A 25464-nucleotide genomic window follows, 5' to 3' on the forward strand; every position below is an offset into this window, starting at 1 on the left:
CTGCAAACTCAACTTCCTTATTATATATCATATCTATGTGTTGTATTGATATAAAAATGTAATTCCTTGATTTAAAAAAAAAAAAAAAAAAAAGCCACATGTTTTTAAAGCAATGCAACACAGAGTTATATAATTATTATAACTATTAAAATAACAGCATATAATTTGTTATCCCAGGTATAATGTATCCAGTTAACCAGGTAACCATAACATATTTAATCCAATACCATAATCCTTAGACACTCTGCAAATTTAATAAACAAAGAAGTGGAGAATGAAGCAAAAATAGAAAAAAATTGAAACAAAATAGAAGATATAGGGAATATGAAGGAGAAAAAAAAAACCGAATCATCTGAACAGTGACTTCGAGAAAGATACCCAGAGAAATGTTAAGCATGGATATTTAATATTAGTATTGCTTCAGGTTCTATGCAAGTACACAACATGCATGCTTTATCTCAATTAGGAAATGGCAATGTCTATCAATTCTGTTTTAAAATGTAGACACATCAGCTCCTTTAAAAATGTATGAGAATGTGCCCTAGAAGCAAGTTTCCCAGAATCTATGTGTACAGAGTACAGTCTTTTTTTCAGGGCTATTAGAAAAGTGATATACTTAAACATACAAACCAGTTATTATTACTATTTTGAGTTGTTTGCTTGTAGTTTTGCAGATGCCACATGTTTCAGAACAGAAAGAAATACCTCTGCAAATGTACTGTATGTTTGTTCATTTTGTATTCTGAAATAATGGTAGGTAATGTGACCACAGTTAAGAACTTGACAGAACGTCTACTTCAGTGGTTTTCATGTCCATTAGGAAACCATTTGTTGTACCTTAGCTGTAACATTGCTTTATTTTATTCTAGACATTGTTGTTAAACAATGATTTTGTTGAACACAGTATCCAACTCCCACTAAACAGCAATCATCACCTATAAGCTACAGTACAGAGCACAACATCTTAGACTCTCAACAGCATCCATAAAATTACATTCCTATGTTTCACAATGAGCCAAGGACCTGTCATACCTTCATTCCGTTTGCAACAATCTGCTGCACTGCTATTCTTGCTATTGGCAGTTTAAAACAGAAATAAAGCAAAAACTGGCTTCTGTACTGTATCTTTTCTGACTTTATTTTAAGCATGTAAAAGACTACACAGTAGAAATGACGCGCTCTACTCAAACGATTTAATCTATATTTCAAAAGGCTCTGTATAATGAAAAAAAAACAAAACAAAATATATTCACCATGATCTCAGGGACAGGACAGTCACTAAAAATAAGCTCCATAAATCCTATAATTAGATAAACTACAGTTTATATATATATATATATATATATATATATATATATATATATATATATATATATATATATATAGTCCATCCCTGTTTTGTCCTCTTCCCATAACAAAGCCTTGCTTCCACAGTGTACACAGTGACCTCTGCTGGGAGTAGTAATGATCTGGAACTAAACCCCCTGACCAGTGACTGCTATTCCCATTCCTAATCAGCAGCTAGCAGTGAGATAAAGGGCATTTATTTCCTCTTGGAGGACAAATATCCACCACTGAAGAAAGTGACAAAAACATGTGCCTTGTATGATTGTTGTTTGGAACGATGCCACTGTAGTGAAGGCTTTCTGCATGAGATATTAATGATGTTATTAATTGTAAGTTTTACATTGTATGTGTGTCTTTTATAGTTAAGTTCTTTTTAATCATTGTTTAAATTGTGTGAATGTGTTTTTATAGTCGTTTTAATGTGGTTACTAATTCAGTTGCTTTAATATGCTTTTATATTAAGGTTCTATACAGTATTGTGTAAGTTCTGAGTTCTTTCATTTCCCATTGGCAAAACCAGCTATGTGCAGTTTTGCATAGCCTAACACGACTGAAAGTCACAGATGGGTGTCTGAGCTAAACACCAAAAGCCAGGAGATTAGCAGAGATAGTGTGAGATGGGGGAGGGGAACTGAAAGACAAGACGGATGCGCCCTGCTAGGTACAACGTGGTATGCAGCCCCCTTTTCCCCCGCAGAGGGAAGGTGCTATGATAGAGTGGAAACCCCTTTCACTGGACAGAAGTAAAACAAATGGGAATGGAGTCAACAGTTGTTTACAAAGGTATAAATACCCAATCTTTTCATCTCTTTCGAATTGACTCCATGGATATCCGTGTTTTCTGATACAAACGTATGCAGCTGTACTGAGACCTTGTCCAAAGTCAGTTTAAATCTCGTGCTTATATGATTGCATTGGAGGTATACCTTTCTTGCATATAAAGTGTTTTTGAATCAAAAACCATTTGTCAGCTTAATCTTTTCCACTACACCACACATTAAGTTCAGGCCACAGACGAGCTTGTGGATCTGATGTGTGAATCCCCTGCCTTGAATTCACTGCCCTGAATGCAAACACTTAGCGGAAGTGCATTGAGCCAGTTCAAGGGTGGTTTAAGTATAGCATCCTGTATTTACTAGCATTATGTTTTGTTTTGTTTTTTTCCCAAAACTCACAGCCCTAACCATGTTGAAGCCTGATCCTGAAAAATGCATTTATTTACAAATAAATGCGTTTGACACAGTATATTTTTTATAGCCATAATTGTTATTATAAATTTTTATTGTACATGTAAAATAAAACAACAACAAAAAAGAAAACACTTGCTTGTCTTTTAGTGGCAATAAGGTCCAGAACTGATGAGATGTAAACGGTATAAGAATACAGGAATACAGCATTCCCATGCCTCCCACAGACAGCACCTGCTGCTGACTCTAAGCAACGTGGGAGTAGCTTCGGCCTATTCCTTTCAACAATAAACTGTGTTTACCACCAGAGACAGGGACGCAGGCCTGGTCACAATGACACTCGTCAAAGTATTCATGGGTGAGATTCAACTTCGCTTCCTACACCTGTATATACTTTTTTTTTTCCTAAAGCTCAGAATTTACAAACATAGATTTAAAAAGTTATGCTATTAATATAAAAACAAAAATATATTTGCATATGACAACAATCCAGGATACTTATTTTCATTTTACTGGTGCAATAACCTGATAAAATGCATTAGAGCCCTACATTAGCGTGATAAAATTATAAACAAGTCATAACCAAATCATTACAGTGCCAAAAATAAAATTACCCCAAAATGCCTTTGTCCATGGTGACAATACCCTTACATGGTCATGCATGTCCGATACAGATGCATACATGCCTGATATTATAGTGAATTACACCTCTCGCCTGACATTTGAGGCAACATATTTGTGTACCAGACATATGCCAAGTATATTCAGCAAGCAACAGTATTATTTTTAGTTAAAAGGGAGACAGTGCTTTACACTACTGATACAGGTAGCTTGTAAAAACAGTTCAATATAATGTGTTGAATACAGTTTGTGGTGGAACTACTTCTTTAACTATACCTGTTTTTCCCTTTGGTAACCCCTAGCAACATGTAAACAACAAATAATGTACTACAGCAACGGTAAAAAGAAAAAGAAAATGACAGTACATTTAAAAAAAAAAAAAGTTCTACATTGAGTTTCCGATTGATTTCCATTTTTTTTAATGTCTTGGTTTCTGACAATGAATAGCAATATACACAGCATCATGTGTATGCTAATCTGGAAATTAAACATCTACATACAATTTAAGCCAATTTACAGTAAAATACACCTGCAGTACTGTTATACAAGTGAAAATTTTACATTTACAGACAGTAATCAATCTGTAAACGCTGCACTCTAGTGGGCATTTTGTGTTTGTATATTTTGGGTACAATGCTGATTGAAGTGTTCCTGTTTCCATTTATTCAATATGCGCGAGAAAATAAATTAATTAAGTTGTTGATATACAATTGACATAACTCAAAGGTACTAAACTGTTGCTCTGTTAGAAGCTGACTGCAAGCGATCAGTGCCGTTCGGTGAAGTAGCAAATTGGGCATAAGAAAACTATTACAACTCCCTGACAACAACTCAGACATGCCCCGGGCAGAAGATCTCTGTATCACTGAAATTATATGTTTATTTAATAACTTAGGTTTTCAACTGAATCCAGTTCCTGACATCTAAAACCCCTGCTGTAATTGGCAAATCTTATTGTCCTTTGAAGGATAACATTGCCTGTGACTGAAACTTCTGAAGAAAAAAGTCATTTGGTGAACTCTGACCTCAGCATGGCACTGACGGACAGGAATCTAAGAAGAAGAGTAAGAAGAATTGCAGGGTAGATATTGCCAAAAAAAAATGTAATTTGCTCCGTCACACTTTGCCTCCTCATACGCCAGTGAATGTTAGGTCCTGCAAATTGAAAACGTTTGCACGCACTAAAGTAATTTGTGTAAGTGACCCGAAATCAGAAAGCAACACAAAAAGATTATAATGTAGGATTCTAACCAATAAATTCAATCTGTTAAATGGCATTTATTTTGGGAGAGCTGTGACAGCTGGCGGAGAGGTCCCTGCATCCTGGCATAAAGGATAAGAAAAGAATTGCTGTGTAAAAGCCAGAGATTAAGGTTATGTTAGGAGACTATACTGTCTTAAAAGTGTACACTAATACAGAACAGCATACTCGGTTAAGGTAAGGCAGAGAGTTTTGCCATTCTATGTGAAAGTGATGATGTACATCATTTCAAACAAGAACATAGTTCATTAAGGGAAGCTATGGGGGAATGAACCTTTGTTTTCCCAGTCAGTTGCCATAAAAATAAAAAATAAATAAAAAATTGACAGTGTTCTGTTTTGCCAGTTTTACAATCTGCACAGACCATAACAGTGAGCAACTGGATCAAAAATGTTTTTGAGAGCTTTCCCAAGCAACTCCAAGCAAACAGTACCTCAATCCTGACATGAAAACCCTCTGCAATTCAGTCCCAGGGAACTCAAACACTGCCAATTTTGCAAAGTTGTGTTCAATGGAGGCTACGGTAAAACCTTCAAACTACTGTAATTTCACTTATGACTTAAAAGCCATATTAAAACCTGGGTCTTCAGAGGTGAAATGCATGAGAGGGTGGTAATGTATCCTGCTGGAACAGTAATGAGGTGAAATGCATGATAGGGTGGTAATGTATCCTGTGAAACAGTAGTGAGGTGAAATGCACGAGAGGGTGGTGATATATCCTTCTGAAACTGAAACTGTTTATTCTGCCAAAATGGATTACCCTCTAAACAGCAACATAACAGTTATTTTGTTTTCTTCAGTATTCTAATCAATAAGAAAAAAAAATAATAGAATCGGTTAGTAAAATAATTGTCCACCAAAATGCCAAAATAACAAAGTTCCCAGTGGGATCTCCTGATCCCGTTTAAATGCATTTAATAAAAAACACATTAAAATTGCAAAAAAGCAGCAGGTGGAAATTATACTGTTGTCAATTACAAATCATCTGTAAAAAAAAAAAAAAAAAAAAAAAAAACAGATTTTATGATTCAGTTAGCTTGTGCTCAGAACATAAATAATTAAACATCAGGTGTTGCTATGGGATTATTGTTAGAATATGGATTTCCATGTGTGTTTCATTGTTCCACTGTGAAAGTAGAAACAGACTTGTTAAGGACTTTTTTTTTAAGCTTTGATATTCACAAAATTCACCAACGCAGTATTAACTGATGGAGACTTACTAAAATGACCTTTCTTATCTGGCATGGTAACCAATGATATGTCACATTTTCATTTTAGACCTGCCATACTTCCAATCTAGCCCCCAAGCACTTAACACTTCATATAGCTCAGTGATGAAAACAAAAATAAACATGTTCCTTACTCTGCAGCCTATGAACCGGGTGGGTTTGTAAAATTGTGTGTTGTATTGCCTGATGGGGGGAATCTACAGATACAAACAATGTAGACAGACATGAAACAAACAATCAAAAACTATAAATTAAACTAACTCATTTCCTCACATTTAACAAAAAATGTGAAACAGAAAAAAAAAATGGCAAGTGTAAAAAATGATTAGTAAGTAACGCAGCTATCGTTGAGATGGAAATCAAATGGTAAAGATGAAGGAGTCAAATGATATATGGTGTCAGCAAGTAAAAGACCAACAGCTGGCAGAGTAGCATATTGTTTATTGGACACTTCTATTACTAATAATCGAAAAAAAAAACCTAATTAAAACAGAAAGGAAGAACTTCAAGACATTTATAAGTAGACCGCACTGACAGCCACTAACGACAGAGTGATCTTGTTTTCTTCAGTGAAAATGCAATATTTTTCAGCATCATCAGCAAAACTTTTTCTACACTGTTTTTACTGTTCAATGGCAGCATGCTTGTTTGAATACAGAAAACAGTAATCCAACAAAGCTGTTGTTTGAGTTTGACAGCATACATTATAATAATAATAATAATAATAATAATAATAATAATAATAATAATAATATAAATTAAAAACAATAGTAATAATACATTTCACATAGCAGCTGAACTTTTTGACTAATTAATTTAGTATTCAGTATAAATCAAATCCTATTAATTTACAAGCTGTCTCAAGCACTGAACACAGCTTATTTACCTACACTGATAATTGTTATGTTTATTCAATAGAGACCTAAACTTAATTAAATGCATATCAGCAACAATAAACCACCACCTGGCTCCCAGTAACCACGATTACATTATAGGGCAGAAAATGTTATTACATTATTAGTTAAGTTATTATGTTATCCGGTGATTATTACATTATAGGCAAATAATTATTAGATTATAGAGTATTATTACTTTATCGGTTAGTTATTACATAAATGGTTGTTACAATCCCTGCTAAACACAGACACCGCCTCCTTCACTGTTAGGCTGCTAGCAGCATCTTTACAGCAATTTGCTGAAAATACTTGAATGGCAGCATATGGTAAATTAAATAATGTACCTACGAAAAGTAAATATTGTGCTGCTCATCATGGTGACATCAATTTGATCAGATTTGTGGTTGTTTTAGAAACAGCAACTGATAATTAAAGATATAGGCGCCCATCGCAAATTTACACCAGTGGCACAGTCAGCAGGTGCAGATCAGCGACCTTGGCAATGTAATAGTTAACGAAGAGGTAAACCGCTAACGTAACAGCAAAGTGCTTCACATTTGTGGGACTGCTCAGCTGGCAGAATTCCAATAGAGCTCACCAATAAAGAAAAATGCAAGTCAGAAGCTGCAATCAAATCAGGAGCACCAGACATTCCCTTTAAAAAAATGCAGCCCTAGCGATTGCCTTTGCTAGATCTTGATGAACAAAAAGCTGCTCTTTATTATGTTAGCACAATTTGTTAATGCAGTGCATAGAAATCAGGGGTGTACGAATACTGGTACATGGATCTTACTCGGCTTGAACCAGTGTCGTTAAAATGCATTTCTGGCCCTGATTTATATCCAGAAAGTGACCAGACAGTGGTTTAATGTCTATTTAACAAGGAGTTTGATAGTTTTGAAGTCCTAATGTCACTGAGTCTTGTTGAGCAAGACTTACTTTGTATTATCAAATTATATGGGATGTCTGTGACAGGTAGCAATTAATGTACACTGTGAAGTGGAGACCACGTTGAGCAGATATGCAAATCAGCAAGAAGTATTATTCTAATTAGGGCTTCTGGTTTTCAGGTTTTAATTTTGATCACGTGATGTCCCTTTAAACATATTTTGAGCCGATTCACTTTCTTAATCAAACACTAATTACCAAAGGAAGCTGTTTCTTTTAACCCTCATATCTTGATTGAGTTAACAAACGACTTACCATTTACTTACCAGTTGTTTTGGGGATTATTGTGATGGGGGGTGGGGAGTGCTTGTGTAAAAGATGTGTGTGTGTGTGTCTGGGGGGGGGGCTTGTGTAAAAGGCTGCTAGCAAATTTACAATTTTCAACATTTATACATTATATCTGAAAGCACAATTTTGAAAACGTGTAGCAATGTGTTTGTTGACATTTATGCATTTAGCTAAATCTGGACTTTTTGTGGTTAAATCTAGGAAAGAAGTAAGTGATTTACATGAAATCCGGAAAACAAACACCTGTTCAAATATAGTGTCAGCAGGGGAAGCGCAACATAATGTACTCTAAGTAAAATGTTTGCGCAACACTGCTCAAGCTTTCTAAACACACAATGCCCGTTTAAACAAATTTCAGATCGCACCAACCTCCAGTGCAAATTCTGTCAGAAGATTTGTCGTCACTGTGGTCAGAACATGCTGTTCCTACTGTACACAAAAAGTGTCAATAATGTGCTGGGGAAACTGAAAACTGAGTAAATACTAATATATCTTTAGTGTTTACTGAATAACAAAGTTTAAAGTAATTTACCAGTTATGGTCACAGTCATGCTTTTATTCCACAATCAATAATATCAATTTAGGAATAAGGGATCTTCTATAGACTCACTCAGACAAAGGTTTAGAGGATAAAGTTTTTTCTCAAATAAATCAGAAACCAGACAGGAACAAACTGTTTATGTCTATAACCTATTGTCCCTGTCTGAATGGTTTACAATTGTGCTATGTTTTTTTTTTTTCTTGTGTGTATTTGTGTCATTCTTTATCAGACAGGGACTGCTTACTACTCGCTATGTCTCTGTATCCAAGACTAAACTAGAACATGGATCCAGATCGAAAAAAGCAGACTGCTCACAGTGACAAAGTGACATTTAAGTCAGAATGCTGCTTGCAAGAGAGACAAAACCTTTAAAGTGCATTGATTTCTACTAATGAAATTAAATAACTATTGATTCTGCTTCAAAAAAAGACCATAAACTGGTTTTCAGTGAAAAACAAACAAACAAGGCACAATGCATTATTAAAGAAGTTAACATTGATTTTTCCCTTCTAAAATATCAAACTTTACAGCATCATCTGCATCATTTAACTCCTGTATTGCCTCCTAATTTATAACCACATTTTCCATAACGTACCTTAGTTATAGGAGGCAACTCAACTCAGCCACAGACCCACTGTGTGACCCTGAGCAAGTCACTAGCCTCCTTGTGCTCCGTCTTTCGGTGAGACGTTGTTGTAAGTGACTCTGGAACTGATGCATAGTTTCCACACTCTAGCCTCATATCTTGTAAAAGCGCTTTGTGATGGTGGTCCACAATGAAAGGCGCTATATAAAAATTATTATTATGTACATAAAATCATCAAAATGGAACTGTTTCTTACCTGATTGACGTGCTTCAATTTATCAATGATCTGATTTATCACTGGGTCTGTTCCTTTCACTTTTACCTCTGGGTTTCCAGATTGAGCGTTAATTCCATTTCCAACCACTCGAAGAGTATAACTGAAAAATAAAATAGATGTATTCCAGTAAATGATGGCCTACAAAATAAACACTACTGGACATGGTTATACCTCCAATACAAATGAGCTTCCATTTTAATATTAATTGTACCACCCTATTTCAATCACAGTAATTTCAATTTAACTCAGGTGTTTGCAGAGAAGCATGTTTAAATTCAGAATCTTTACTGGAACAAACTGGAGTTCCACGTTTGATGATATTCAACTGTGGCCTCTCGGAGGCACCCCTAAAACGATTACTGCAACAAATAAAAATGGTATACTTGTGCTAGCAAATCCCCTTGGCAGAAAAAAAAAGTCATCTACTGAAGATGTAGTTATAAAAATGATAATAGGTAGTCTTGGAAACCATAGGGCCACGGTCGTTTTAACATCCATATAAAATGGCTCACATTGTATAATGAAATTGTTTAGGAATGACAGTTTTTACAACAAAAGCCCCAAGACATTGAAAAAGATGGCTGTACAGCACCATGTTTTAAATACTGTATTGTATATTATAGTGTCATGGAACTTCCACAATCCATGTTGTAAAACCATGGCACACACAGTAAATGTATAGAACAAAGTAAAACCTTTGAAGCAACAGAAATATCAACTGCACTTTATTGACAGAAACTATTAATGCATGTTTAATAGATTTGCAAATAAAAGACAAGATAAGTTGATTAGAACATTTTTCATGAAAGCAAAACTGTTATAAAGTTGATTTAACGTGCACATTGTTAGTACTACCTTGTAATGAAGTCATCTGTCTCTTTTTTGTGCTTGCACTGTCCGGGTAAAAATCACGCAAAGACACGTCAAATAGCCTACAGGGATGTGGAAAGGAGAAACACCAGTGGATCTCACTGCTAATTTTCTTAGTCTGAGCGCAGAATGATGAATTTGATGTAGGGCCAATAATAGACCCGCCATCTGTGCTAATCTTTCTGGGAAACTGGTGTAATGCATCATGTCAGTTTCTTAGGAAGCCTGTTTTCTGCAGAACAATTTGTTTTCATGAAAGTAAAAAATGCTAAATCACAAAACTGCTAACAGTACATTATCCATAAAGTTACAGGGCATTAGATTCACAAGGTCAATCCTGTTTGAACTATAAATATTCCAAAATGCGATACAGAGAACTTTGAAAAATATAGTAGAGACAACTAATATCTGTAATTGAATATTTATAAAGTATCATCGACAGTACACCCAGAATTCTGTGGGTCTGATTAATAAAAACAAGACTTTGATCTAACGTCATTTTCAACCTACAGGAGTTTCCTTGCTCAGCACAGGATGAAATGACTATACCTTCAAGATTTAAGATCTAGGGGAGTTTCGACTGAAACCACCTGCATCGAAGTCATAGATATTATTACATTGGAGAATTGTTTTAAATGAATCCTGAACAGTACTACTATGTGAAGCTACATGTACTGAAACAAGTGCATAGGGCAATCTATCTGATTGCACAATGGTGTTAGCGGGATTGTGGGATTTCAGGTTTTTGCAGGTGGGAGAGGGAGTGGGTTTTGAGGGGCAGGACAGGAACATGATTAAAAACATGTTCCTAGCGCAGGGTTCTGCTAGACACATACATGTGGCTGTTATGTTTGCATTTCCAGTTTGTAAGCTGTATTTTGCTTCTGTTTCAGTACTATTCTCGAGGTAGTAAAAGGTACACATCAGCTGCTTCCTCCTCAGTAGTGCTTTGTTTTCTGTAATTATTTCTCTTCACGCTGTTTTGTCATCACTCATTGTGCACTACAAAATGAAACTGCATGATACTAATTATAATAAACAAGCACATCACTAACCAAGGGCAGCTAGACAAACAAATGTATGTATCCAAGGGAAAACAAGAGAAAGCATTTGATAATATAAAACTGACAGACCTAATTAGACTCCAACACATACTGATGGGCTACTGAATATTTTGTTTTAAAAAGACCAAAGGCTATTGAATTAATGTTATTTCATTAGACAGCTATTGAGCGTACCATGCCTCAGAGACAGGTGTCTGGCATTGCATATTGTTTCCATTGCAGTAACTCATTGGAAAACAAAAGTAATCCAAACAGAGACAGAGATTACATGATAATTTTACTACAGATATTTGACACAATGCTGACACATCCACTATGCCACTCTGGTACTCCTATAAGAGCTAAAATCGTGTGTCCTTCTGGTACATCCTCTAAATCAATTCTGTATGATCTGATGCAGTGTTGTTCACTGCTAATTAATGGAAAATTAGCAGCAAATGACAGCTAAGCTATGTGTACAGCATTGGAATCAGGAAATAAACTTGCAAGCCATGAACAAGAAGGCCACTGCACAGAAAGGTCAACTGAAGGAAATGACTTAATCTGCTGTGTTATTCCAAATACAACCTGCAATATCAGCATATGTACTGACAGAAGCAACCTTTCTCTGCCTGCTATCGGCTTTAAAAAGCCCAAAGGGATAGAACATTAACAGAAAGGGCTAAGCTCTCATTGGCCTCTTTTATAAAAGGAAAAAAAAACATCAATATCAAATAAAAGAGTTGCCTGTGTAGAGCCCATAATTAATCTTATTAGGGTAAATTAGTGGATTAGTTCATTATAAGTTTTTGCCACTAATTGTGATGAATTTTGAAAAACTTTGGAGCAAATGGGAGCAAGCTGCTTTTGTCCTGTAATGAGATTTTGGTGACACACTTTGCCCAGTCCTTTTACATCTGCATTATTGCCAGATCGGCATAACTTTAGGGTTGTGGCCTCATTTGCATGTTAACATTGAGCGATTTCGATAAAGATGCAGACAGGGGCGACTGCGTTTATTTGAAATGCAGCACTGCCGATCCCATTACAGCAAGTGGTGAAGGAGTGAGGGAGACAGTGAGAGAGAGAACCTGTTTCCATACAATTGTCTATGTTTATACAATATATCATTTATTGTGTTTTAAAATAAATACATAATATAGCTGTGGACCTGTGATGTGGAACGTGCCCTCATTATCTTTAGGACTGCTCTGAACAATATAGATGGATGGGAAAAAATAAATGAATACAAAGTTATTTATTCAGGCTTTTCACTTTTTTTTTTTTTTTTTTCCCAGAGCAGCATTAAAATGCATGGTAGGATCATTCTGTACAGTGTCACTTTGGAGATGTCCTAAAATCTGTTTCATAGACATGATTGATACCTAAACTTAAGACACACTGTGAAAAGTTCATCCTTTTAAATGCTGGATGAGCACATCACTGAATTTGTAAACAAATTTACGCAACTGTATTAATTTCCTCATGCATTTGATCCATTATTGTATCACCTAAGATAGATTGCAGAATGCTATGTCAAAAACAATGTTATATGTACCTCCAAATGAGTGTAAATGACTGCTTGGGCTCATAGGATAAACAGTAGAAATGGCCCTGCTGGATAGCACAGGCACCAGGGGTGCAGTGGGGCCCGAGTGGACCAGGGTGGAAGCAGTTTTCAACACTTTATTTTGGTATTTGTATTTCCTTAATACAGACATTTTCCATGGATCCTGGTTGCATATTCATCAAGGGTGTCTTCCTGTACTGCTGTCATTCACTGTCATACAGATCACTGTGCCTATGCCTCAGTGAGCACAGCACTGGCTAGAGGACAAGGTTTTTATCTTTTTATATGCCGTACATAGAAATGCCCAGGCTCTGAAAAATGGATTCATCCATCACACAGCTTTGTTTTTGTTATCCAATGTTGAAAAGTGTTAAGTTGTTGGAATAAAGGAAAAAGCATGTCAGTTTTTATAAACTGACACTGGAAGAGCGTATGGAGTAAGGCTGCCACAATATTTATGGCCACTACATAATACTCTCTTCCAATAAGGTAGAACACATAAATCACATACCTAATTGCTTCTAAGGTGGAGTAAGAAACATTTGGAAATGCACATGGCTAATTGGCGAAGAACACGATGAACTGCAGCACACAACTGCTGCTTTTACTTTCATGAATAACTAAACACGGATCTGATCATCTGCGTTAGCAAATCCACACAAGCAAACTAATTATAAAAAGTACTGTAACATTAAATTGGCAAAAAACAAAAAGTATTTAAAATTTTGATTTACATTAAAAAAATGCAAATCTTTCTTTGCATTATTTCCCTTATCAGATTGACGTTGCAGATAACCCCACTTTTTTCGACGTCTTCCCTAAACCCTGGATCTACATGTGTTGGTAAAGTATAATACAGATTGTATTTATCAAGTTTCTCTTTAAAACTATGACTAAAAATGTTTGCTAGATTGCATAGTGGGCTTGTGAATTCAGGTGGTTACAGCTGCTGTACAGTACTTCAAAATACACTTGCAAATAGCTTTCCAAACATCTGTCAAAAAGACTTTATTGTAAAGTACTATTAAGCACTATCTTTAAATGCGTATAACTATACTCCCATGCAATTTCTCCATGTCATGTCTGAACAAAACCTGTGTTCCTCCTCCACTTATGTCTGTTGGACCGATGAAGAGACTCAGGTGTTAATATCCATAATAAGGGAAGAGGATATGATGAGGCAGCTTGATACAATGCACAACATCAAAATTGTTTAACCCACTATCAAAGTAAAACGTGGTGTCGACTTTTCGCGACTTATTTCTTAGGAATCAACAACACTACTCAATATTCCAATTATTTAGCAGAAGCAGTCATGCAAGTACAGCGCAAATGAGGATGCTATATTTGCTATAAATTTTTACAAAATAAGCTAATGAAACAAAAATGTGATACAAAATAAAAGTACACCGTCAGGTTGCAAAAACAAAGAGAGCAGTGCATCTCTCTAATAGCAGCACCCTCTTCATATCGCTATTGTGGAACTCTTGCTGGAGGCAGAGGTTGCTGTTCCAGTGCTTCACTCACCGTCAGCAGACACTGATGCATGAACACTTCTTTACTGTCCTGGCACAGACTGTGCAGGATTCAGCGGGTAGTATTAATTTGGAGTGCAAACTCGTGGTTCACTTCAGTAGGCTTCATTAGTATCCACCACCTCCCTGCCAGTAGCCCAAACGCATCTTCAACCACCACTTGGATTAACTCTTGGATTAATATATGTTATATTAAATGATTACTTTTCACAAGTTTTTACAAAGGAAGATACTGACAACATGCCCCACGTGTCATCCAGTTCCTATCCAGTTTTAAATAACTTTAGCATAACTGAGGCAGAAGTGTTAAAGGGACTAGGAGCTCTTAAAATAAACAAATCCCCTGGGCCGGATGAGATCCTCCCAGTAGTACTCAAAGAAATGAAAGAAGTAATTTACAAACCGCTAACCAAGATCATGCAGCAGTCTCTTGACACAGGGGTGGTACCGACAGACTGGAAAATTGCAAACGTAATACCGATCCACACAACTGAACCAGGTAACTACAGACCAGTAAGCCTGACTTCTATTATATGCAAACTTATGGACACTATAATAAGATCCAAAATGGAAAATTACCTATATGGTAACAGGGTACTGGGAGACAGTCAACACGGTTTTAGGAAAGGGAGATCGTGTCTAACTAACTTGCTTGATTTTTTTGAGGATGCAACATCGATAATGGATAATTGCAAAGCATATGACATGGTTTATTTAGATTACCAGAAAGCTTTTGACAAAGTCCCGCACAAAAGATTAATTCTCAAACTGAATGCAGTGGGGATTCAAGGAAACACATGTACATGGATTAGGGAGTGGTTAACATGTAGAAAACAGAAAGTACTGATTAGAGGAAAAACCTCAGAATGGAGTGTGGTAACCAGTGGTGTACCACAGGGATAAGTATTAGGTCCTCTGCTATTCCTAATCTACATTAATGATTTAGATTCTGGTATAGTAAGCAAACTTGTTAAATTTGCAGACGACACAAAAGTAGGAGGAGTGGCAAACACTGTTGCAGCAACAAAGGTCATTCAAAATGATCTAGACAAGATTCAGAACTGGGCAGACACATGGCAAATGACATTTAATAGAGAAAAGTGTAAGGTACTGCACGCAGGAAATAAAAATGTACATTATAAATATCATATGGGAGATATTGAAATTGGAGAAGGAATCTATGAAAAAGACCTAGGAGTTTTTGTTGACTCAGAAATGTCTTCATCTAGACAATGTGGGGAAGCTATAAAAAAGGCTAACAAGATGCTCGGATACATTGTGAAAAGTGTTGAATTTAAATCAAGGAAAGTAATGTTAAAACTGTACAATGCACTAGTAAGACCTCATCTTGAATATTGTGTGCAGTTCTGGTCACCTCGCTATAAAAAAGATATTGCTGCTCTAGAAAGAGTGCAAAGAAGAGTGACCAGAATTATTCCGGGCTTAAAAGGCATGTCATATGCAGACAGGCTAAAAGAATTGAATCTGTTCAGTCTTGAACAAAGAAGACTACGTGGCGACCTAATTCAAGCATTCAAAATTCTAAAAGGTATTGACAGTGTCGACCCAAGGGACTTTTTCAGCCTGAAAAAAGAAACAAGGACCAGAGGTCACAAATGAAGATTAGACAAAGGGGCATTCAGAACAGAAAATAGGAGGCACTTTTTTACACAGAGAATTGTGAGGGTCTGAAATCAACTCCCCAGTAATGTTGTTGAAGCTGACACCCTGGGATCCTTCAAGAAGCTGCTTGATGAGATTCTGGGATCAACAAGATACTAACAACCAAACGAGCAAGATGGGCAGAATGGCATCCTCTCGTTTGTAAACTTTCTTATGTTCTTATGTTCTTATAACCCCCCACCACAGATGATATGTGAAAAGTAGTGTGGGTGACAACACTAAAACAAAGTATTAAAAAATGGAAGCTATACTTTGGGAAAGAATTTCCAGAATGAAATCAAACACCACATGGAAAGTTCTGGAATGGTCTGGTCTACATTTTGCTCTCATAGACTGGGTCCCACCAGAGTGAGTGGAGAAAACCCTACCTGGAAATTGTGGCATAACCTGGCCCAACCTGTGATGTAACATTACTGCCCTTCTGGATAGTTTTGGATGGCAACGCTCCCACGCCAACCACAAAAACTGCAGACATATGAAAATCTTTATACATCCATGTCTGCCAATTCAACATAGACTGCCTGGCAATCTCATTACGATCTCTCAAACATACTATTAATCAAGCTATGGGTAAAGACACCTTTATAGAGAGCAGGAGCTGAAAATGCCTAAAATTAAATGTTTATTATGATTATAATCAATTATGAAACTTATCACTTAACATGCTGACAGCTTTGGGAAGAAGAATAAGATTATGTGTAAAAATAAACATAGAAGATAAAACCTGTTACGTGCTGTGTGATTTGCTGATGGAATGTGCAGAATGTGAAATAATACAGCAAAGCCCAGACACAAGCTGTGCCTTCCTGAGCTTTCATGTGTCTAAAAAAACTGTAAAAAGGTCAGAGGATTTATTTCAACACTTATAACTGTTCAGCTTTGTGTGCTTGTCAGAATGTATGTGTGTATGTATGTATGTATGTATGTATGTATGTATGTATGTAAATTTAATAATATATTCACATAGCCTAGACAGAACAAGAGAAAAGTTCGGAGTGAGAAGAGGCTTCCCAGTCCGTCAAGACTCTTTCCAGGTTGCAGGGTTTACTGCACACAATTCAAGAAAAAAGGGTTGGTAAACCTTGTGCTGGGTTAACTACAAATTATTCAGCTACCAGTATGTTCCAATCAATGAGAACCTCTAAGGCATGAACACTTATTGATTTGTGTGTGTCAGGTTGCAGTCAAGTTGCATTCCAGCTGGCATGAAGTGCTGGCCAAGGAATAATTGGAAGAGTCTAATTTGTGAGATATAGATTAAAAAGGTCCCAATTCAACCATGACAATGCCACTGTGCATATGGATTTAAAAACTAGGTGCTATGGGAAAAAACAATTCTAATATAAATCAACAGATATATCAGAATGCATATTGCACTTCATTCTATTGTTAAATGAATGTATAATACATTCATTGTGTTTCCTTATCATGTCACTGCAGTACGGTCTTTGGGGTCAAAGCATGGCCCTGGATGCAAAGTATGGTAGTCATTAGCTGAATGCAGCTGATTGATAATTAAACTCTCCTGAGGAAATGACCTAGGATTTGAAAGTGCAATAGAACTAATAGACTATCTGGAAGTACTTACTATATTGCAAAATGTATGTCTTACCTCCAGGTAGTGTATACTGCTAGAATGAAAAGTAATTTTTTTGTTCTACATGTTGCTTCAGAAAAATAAATACATATTTAACTAAAACTATAGATATATTAAACATAAATAACAAAGTACAGTTTTGAAAGCCATACTTGCAGCCACTAGACTACATAAAATGTGAAACAAAGATATACGCCAGCTGATTTAATTCAAAGAATGTAATCTGCATACAGCCAGTTTACACTCAGATCTTGCTTACAAACCGTATAGATTAGTAATTAGATAACAACAGCATCTGCTTTACTTCCTGTTTGATATGCAAACTACATTTACTTTGAAAGAAAAATAAGTTATAGCTTAGCAAACTGACAATCAAAGCCATACTGATGCCAGGCTGGAAACGTCTCATGCAAATATGAAAGTAAGTATTCACCAAATTTAAATCTACATAATACAAAACAGGTTTGCAAAGTATGACATTCAGCCAGATGTGATTTTCTTTTCAGAAGAAGATCCCAGAACAGCTCGAATTCTAAATATTATTGTCGGACGGGAATTACCTTCTAAGCTTTCTTGCAGATCTAATAAAGAGTAATTAAAACAATAAAAATAATCTACATGAAAAAAGGTATATTTTTATAGCATAGTTAGTATAGTACTTTGGTGTAGTATTTTGGAAGAAATGTTATAATTGGGCAATGAAATAGTTAGGCTGCAGTAGTTTTTATCTAGTAATTTAATCAGGGCCTTTTCTCTCTGCTTTTGCTTATCAGTATATTTGTTCTGCCGCAAAACAATAGCTGCAACGACAGAAGCCCCCTCCCCCTTACCTAATTATACAATTCTAGACAACGCAAATAGCTGCTTATGTCACATAGAAGAAGAAAAAAAAAACTTTTAGGACAGAAGGTATTGGCTGCTAAAATATACAGTAGGAATCATCCACTAATGATGCTGTTTGAATTATCTTCCTCCACATGGTGCATATCTCTGCATTTAGTTATGCGTACAAAAAACTTCCAGTGGGACTTTTTTTTTTTGTGATCAGGATAAAAAGATAAATCATTCTGCCATTAAAGGGGACAACCAGCAAAATCCATTTGGCTTGTTTCCACCAATTAAAATAACAGACTATGTAGGAAAAATAAAACATCAACTGTTTTCCATACCCAGTCAAATATTTAATGCTCTGTATACGTTGCCATACAGCTCTACAACTACAAACCTTCCACTACATTTTCAAATAACCCTGTACATTCCTTCTACATTTAAAAAGTAACTTTTTTAGTAAATGCATAGTTCCCAATTATTTAACTCCCAATTTAGAACCAATGGGAGCGCCAGAGCCAATGTGACACGCCCTCTGGAATCCGCAGCAAAGACAGTCGACTCAGCATAGCCTTATAACTTTAAAATCTGTTTCAAAGCCCTTTTAAAAAAAGTTATATGTGTAAAACGTTGTCAGGATGTTAACAATGAAAATCGAATTGACAGGTACGTTATTTAAACAGATGCAGCAGCTCGTGGGCACGTGTAACGCAATATTTTCCGGAACCCCGCTCCTTGCTCTTTAAAGTGTTTGATAATTGACATTTGTTGACATGAAAGAACCAGTAAAACAAATCCCACTCTGAGCATTGCAGCACTTACAATGCGATTGTCCAGCACTGTCTTCATGTTATTAAAAGAATCAATGGAAAGCAAACGCTGCTTTCATTACAGTATAATATACAGCATGCTATACAGTCTCCAACCTCTTGTTTAGTTGTAGGCTGAGAAATAAGAACTATGTTTGCCCTGGCTGTCAATGAGCAATGACAATGATCCAAGTTTTCCCTCAACTACTAGGCCAATGTGTACTTTTTATGTAGCCAAAGTGTCTCTTAAAAATGCTGTCTTTAAAATAATGCAGCTTGAAATCATCTGTTTCTTTGAACTTAAAAGACCTTTGAAACAAGCTGATAAAATTTACAGATTCTCAATCTCAAAGCTCTGCAATAAAAGGAAATATTCACACTGCAGTTGTGTTTACTTTATTTTGAAACAAGGTTTCAATAGCCATACAAACTGTACCATGACCACTGTGTTTATGTGGACTTTCTTATGTTATAAAACAAATCAAACATTTCAGTTTATCTGTTAAAACAAGTATGTGTTGACATGTTGAATCCATCAGACTGGTACTTTTTTTGTTTTAGGTTTTGTTTCTAAATGTGCTCTCATCCTGTGTTTCACACAAGTATAAATAATTTTAAATAGTTGTAGCCATCAATGTGCAGTGTTGACAGAACCACATGCTTCTGCAAACACATATTTTCATTTTGAATACATGATATCATATAATACTCTTTGTAGGTCTCGCTTTCAGGTATTGTTGCATTTCCTTTCTCACCTGGAAAGTGAAATTGCCCCCACCCTTCAAAGCCTTCTTTTCTCATTAGCCAACCAGCTGCTTCCCCTACTGACTGACATACTTTGCAACCATTAACATGCACTACCCAAAGACATTTTAAATGACCTTGGAAGTACAACAGTAACCTACTTCCTTAGAGTAAGGCAAGTACACTCAGAACCTTCCTTTACTATTTTAGTACCAGATATCATATCTAAAATTTACCGGACCAAAAATGCTGGGGAAATACATACTGTAAGGTCGTAACACCCCTGTATACATATTGTGGGGATATATATATATATATATATATATATATATATAATATAATATATATATTAATTAGAGTAAACTATTCTTCTATGTTCAACAGCTTATGTGGAAAAATCTGGAGATACAAGTGCCAAATAAGTATCAGCTCTAAAAGACTAGATTTATGTCAAGATCTAATCTTATTTTATAAACTGGAACATGTCCCCCTGCTTCTGTGATGGACATGGTGCACTTTAACACCTGGTTTATGTCAGTAACCCTAAAGGAAAAAAAAAAAAAAAAAATATATATATATATATATATATATCCAGTCTTTGCAAAGTACCAGACGTTTCAAACCCTGTCTAAGTCTGTAATTATATATTTATCAGACATTAGGTATATGGTGCATACAAGTTTTATATACCACGTAGTATATAAAGTACAGACATTAGATATGTAATATATAATATATAATATATCATATATATATATATATATAATATATATATTATATATATATCGTATATATATATAATATAGACTAATATACTGATTTTATACAGTTAAGGGAATGGTACTTTCTTTTCTATGAACATAAGATGCCAAAATAAGTAGTTCCCAGTGTCTGCAACATTTCCCAGCTTTCTCTGCTGTTTTTTAAAAGGCTGACACTCCTTTGTGATGATTGATGTAATGGACTTAAACTTTGTTATTGGAATCTTATCTTAACCCTAATCTTATTATTCCATAACATACGGGTCCTGACACACAGCACCGTATATCCTTTTTGCTTTGCTTGCACAACATACACTATTCACATCTCCTTTATTTATTTTTGACTAATATTTCAGCTGTTGACTTTCAACTTACTTGACTTCTGCAAGCTTTTCCTTCAAAAACACTGGGAACAATTGACAAAGCATGCCTGTGAACTGTGCATATTACAAACTGTGAATATTGGGTATTGTTACCATTGCATTTTACAATTTATACAGTCCTAAAATGGTTTAATTTCCTAACCATGCTTTAAATCTATTATCCTGTTACATAACAGACACATTCTAATTAAAGTTGAGGCAAAATAACGCAAAAGGCGTGTTTTACTTTTATTTACATTAACACAATTATTTATTTATATAGCTGACACTGATGCCTAGTTTCTACAATGTCCCTGATATGTAATTAAATTGATCCTTTAGGAATGTAGGAGGTCCTCTTATATCCTCCAGATATATATAATATATATATATATATATATTAATATATATATATATAATATATATATATATATTCCTTTAATTTTCCAGTATTTCTTTTGGTTTCTGAAAAATGCATTGACAAACAATGAACCGTCTTTATTGATGTTATTCATGAAACCTTGTCTGGAAATGCAGGGGTATTATGTGTTGGTAATTCAAGTTAAGCTCAAATACGATCTTTGGCACTTGCATCCCAATTACATGAACCAAATTCAAGGAAAGACAACCATTGAAATGTCCTTTAAAATTATGTGACTGACCCTCTGCAATACAGAATGAGACACATGATATAGGCCTGTATGCTAAATAAATGGGATGTATTGCTTATGAAACGTTCACACTCTTGAATATTCTTGTACCTGTCTTGTCTGCTATGGTGTGGCTCCCAATTCAGATGTTCTTACAGATGGTTAGATCCTTCACCTATTCCATTTCCGGCATGACTCATAGGCTGCAAAATCTTGATTTAGCATTTTCTAACATTTCTTCATTCCTGTAGCAGAAATCTATTTTTCAAAGAAGGCATATAGTGACATATATTTCAGAGGCTGCACTTCTCAGTAGAATTCATCTGGCTATGGTATTCTACTAATTCTGAGACTTGAAGTGACCTAAACTTACATGCACAGATAACCCTACTCTGTGCTGCTTTGTATGGCTTTGTTCTTTACAAAATTGTTCCCTTAACATATTTGTTCTGTAATAATATTTCAAAATGCAAAGGACTTTAATGTAAATACTGATATGGTAAATCATTATGTATCCAGTCTGCTGTAAAAATCCATGTAACCAAATGAGAAACAGACAACCTGGGAATGTTAAGAGACCTTGAATTTTGCTACTTAAGGAATGTGCTATGCAGGATATGCATGGTGGTCAAATAATCCCAAGCCTAGGGTGTGTTTGCAACGTGAAAGCAGAGTGCCTTCAGCCATCCAAGAAGCATTTTTCTTTTTTATAACTGAGATTTTTTGTTTGTTAATTATTTTTTTTTGTCAATTGTGTAATATTTTTCTGTAGGAACAATACACACATACAAAATACTGCTTTACTTACATGTTTAATACACATTGTTCTTTCAAGTTTGATAATGGATACTGTTCCCTTGCAATGCCACAATGATACCAGAAGTGGCTGTACACTCACCGTTGTGTCCCCATGTGTGGTGAACCCTAAATTGTGGCATTCTAGAGGGCCTGTTTCATCTCTGATTTCAGAGCCCTGGGTCTGCCACAGTAATCTGGGTCTGCTAAACCAGGTAGAAATGAAAAAACATTTCAAGATAATCTGGAATTGAGCAATTCTGACAAGTAATGATTGACACAATTTCAGATTCTGAAGATGATGATAAAGACTTTGAAAAGCCAGCCTCCCTTGCAAAAGTGTTCCTTGGTGGAATAAGGGAGCCAAGGTAGGAAACTCATACACCACAACTTACTTTAAGTAGAGTTTCTGTGCCACCAACAGAGCAAACAATATTTAGTCGTTGGATGGTAAAGATGAAACAATTATTAAAACACACATCTTCCAAAACACATAAGGACTGACACACTGCGAGTCCAGTGAGCAATTACATTAAATTGTTCAAGATAACTCACAAACACAATAAAAAAATCACTTTTTGGAATCTACTGTGAAATACACCAGGGGAGGCAACACTGGCTAGTCATGTCCACTTATTGGCAGGAATTGTTCCAACCAGTACTTAATTGTGTATTGTACCCTAAGGAAGATTATTAACTAAATAATTATGGAATTGGTTGTAAAAAGTATTGCAATAGAATGGAATGGAACTAAAGAGCCAAGGTTGTCTGGCCAGTATTGTCACAATGTGAAGTACTGATTCCATATTATGGCTGTTTATCTTGCCAGATGTTGGAGATGATAGCGAGGGAAAAACATAAAAAAAAAAACAAGTAAAAACCTTTCATTGTTCAGCCAACCATTTTGTCAATGTTCATTATTTAAACCACACTAAAATGCATTACATACTGAACTATATTTAGCCTTTTTTTAATTGTACTAATTTTTGGAGAAATAGAAAAGAGAATTTGGACTGATTATACATAAATATAACATGGCAAGAATACTTCTAAATAAAACAACGACAGTCAGTGCTTGATGGCAAAGACCATCCCTTAGTGTAGCTAATGGAGAGTATTTAGGGAAAACGAACAAATGACAGTACTTCAAGCTGCACAGTAGCTGTACTATAAGCATGGGATACATTTGTTACCATTTATAGCTGAGGGTAACTTAATCATTTTCAATTAATTTGGTCAGCAGACAGATCGCAATGATTTGAATCTGTTTGATCTGGGTAAAAGGCTTGTTCACTTCTCAAAGGTAAAAGGTCAACGCATTGAGACATGACTTTACTCCACTGAACCATACACCATCTGTGTCAAATTCAAGACTAACTGAACCTGTTTCTACACAGATCCATTGTGCCCCTTGTAGAATACTTTTTTTTTTTTTTTTTAAATCTGACAATGATTTATGGTGATAAATAATAGTCTACCTGTGCCTTTATATCATTTATCACGATCATTGTCTATTCAAAACTTGTCTATTAAAAAAAAAAAATTAGGATTTAGCCAGTTGTTTCTCTTATTTGGGGAACTTTCCCTTATTCTTTGTGGCCCAAGTTCAATTTATTTCTATTTGATGATTTGTTTAAGCAAATTGAAATATTTGTGTTTCACAGAAAATCTAGCCAGTGTGCTCTCACAAATCGTTATGCTAATAGATATATCTTGTTAGTGGGTAAGCGTTTTACTGTGTGCATTTTTTTGTTCAGCACTATACAGGTGTATACACTTTATATTCCATATTCTTGGTTCATAACCTTCATGATCAAGTTTAATGACCAAGTTTTTATTAGAAAATGGAACAAAGATTTTCCTTGACAGCAAAAAATAATTGAATGTGGAACTGACATTGATGGGGAAAAATAAAAGAAGAAAATAAAATATGACTGCAAGGTAAATGCAAATAGAAACTAGAAATAAACAAGGATATGTCTAAATGAAAACAAATTCACCATTTAAAAACTATTACAAAGCAGAATCTTTAGCACCACCAATATGTATAATAACAGCAACTTAATAGTTGGAGAATGTTATGTTACCTATTGTATCAGTGTTACTTACAAATGGGCCATTCCCTGCCTGTAACTATCACTGAAGCACAATATCAAAGCAATACTGATCCCTTTTAGAGAACCAAGGTTACAATAGGATGAGCTGTCACTTATGCAGGGACCATTAACCTGCAGAACTTGGTGAAGGTGTGTGGCGATGACCAGACAGCTGCCTTGCAGATTTCAACAAGTGAGGGAGTAATATTTGAAATAAGTCCATAAAACTGAAATAACAGTCTGGAAGATTAGAAAAAAATGTAGCAGCTCACTAGAGACTGAAAGCTGAATTAATACTGTGGAGTATATGCCAAATATTAACAAACTCAAAAATAGCTTATAAATTAACAAAAGGTACCATTGAAAATGCTCAAGGTAATAGTATGCATGATGCGGGGGTGTGAGTTGTCAGTACTCACTGAGAACTGGCAGAGAATACCAGAGTATAACCAACTGCATTTAGAGCAGAGACAGTCAGCACAGTGCAACCCAGAATCCTCTTGGAAAGTAAATTCTTAACACAACACAATTACTGTTTTGTTACTGCCCCTACAATCTTAACCTGACCACTAATGGGAATGAGTTTCACTTTACGCCAGCGGAATCCACATCAAAGATACAGAGACCTGAAAAGAGAAGCAAGAGAGCACAAGTAACATAGAGTAGCAAGTAATTTGTGAGGGTTTTAAACTGTTCGGTAAACAATTCACCCAAAGTGAGATTTACCAGCGTTTACTCCTGAAAGCACAGCCCGTGGCTTCTCTACATTTATTACCAAAATCATCTGAAGCAATTATAGCACAGAAACAAGCAGTATAAGAACGATCTTACCACAAGAAAAGGCAGAGTACTAACAACTGCTTCCATGGAAGTGGGAAGAGTGGGTGCATCTTGCCACTGGATATACCTGTGGCATTAGCTAGGGCAGGGCAGGCACCTG

General features: G+C 35.6%; 1 protein-coding gene across 1 annotated transcript in view; it reads right to left on the minus strand.

Moving 5' to 3' along the window:
* LOC121320911 (glypican-5-like) overlaps positions 1-25464 on the minus strand; it is a 199705-nt gene that overhangs the window by 98616 nt on the left and 75625 nt on the right. Inside the window, exon 6 of the mRNA XM_041259690.1 lies at positions 9161-9281. Within this exon, the coding sequence (XP_041115624.1) occupies positions 9161-9281 (121 nt within the window). The remainder of the gene's footprint in view (positions 1-9160; positions 9282-25464) is intronic.

The sequence above is a fragment of the Polyodon spathula genome, chromosome 9, assembly GCF_017654505.1.
Source record: "Polyodon spathula isolate WHYD16114869_AA chromosome 9, ASM1765450v1, whole genome shotgun sequence".
In the NCBI taxonomy this organism is placed as follows: Eukaryota; Metazoa; Chordata; class Actinopteri; order Acipenseriformes; family Polyodontidae; genus Polyodon; species Polyodon spathula.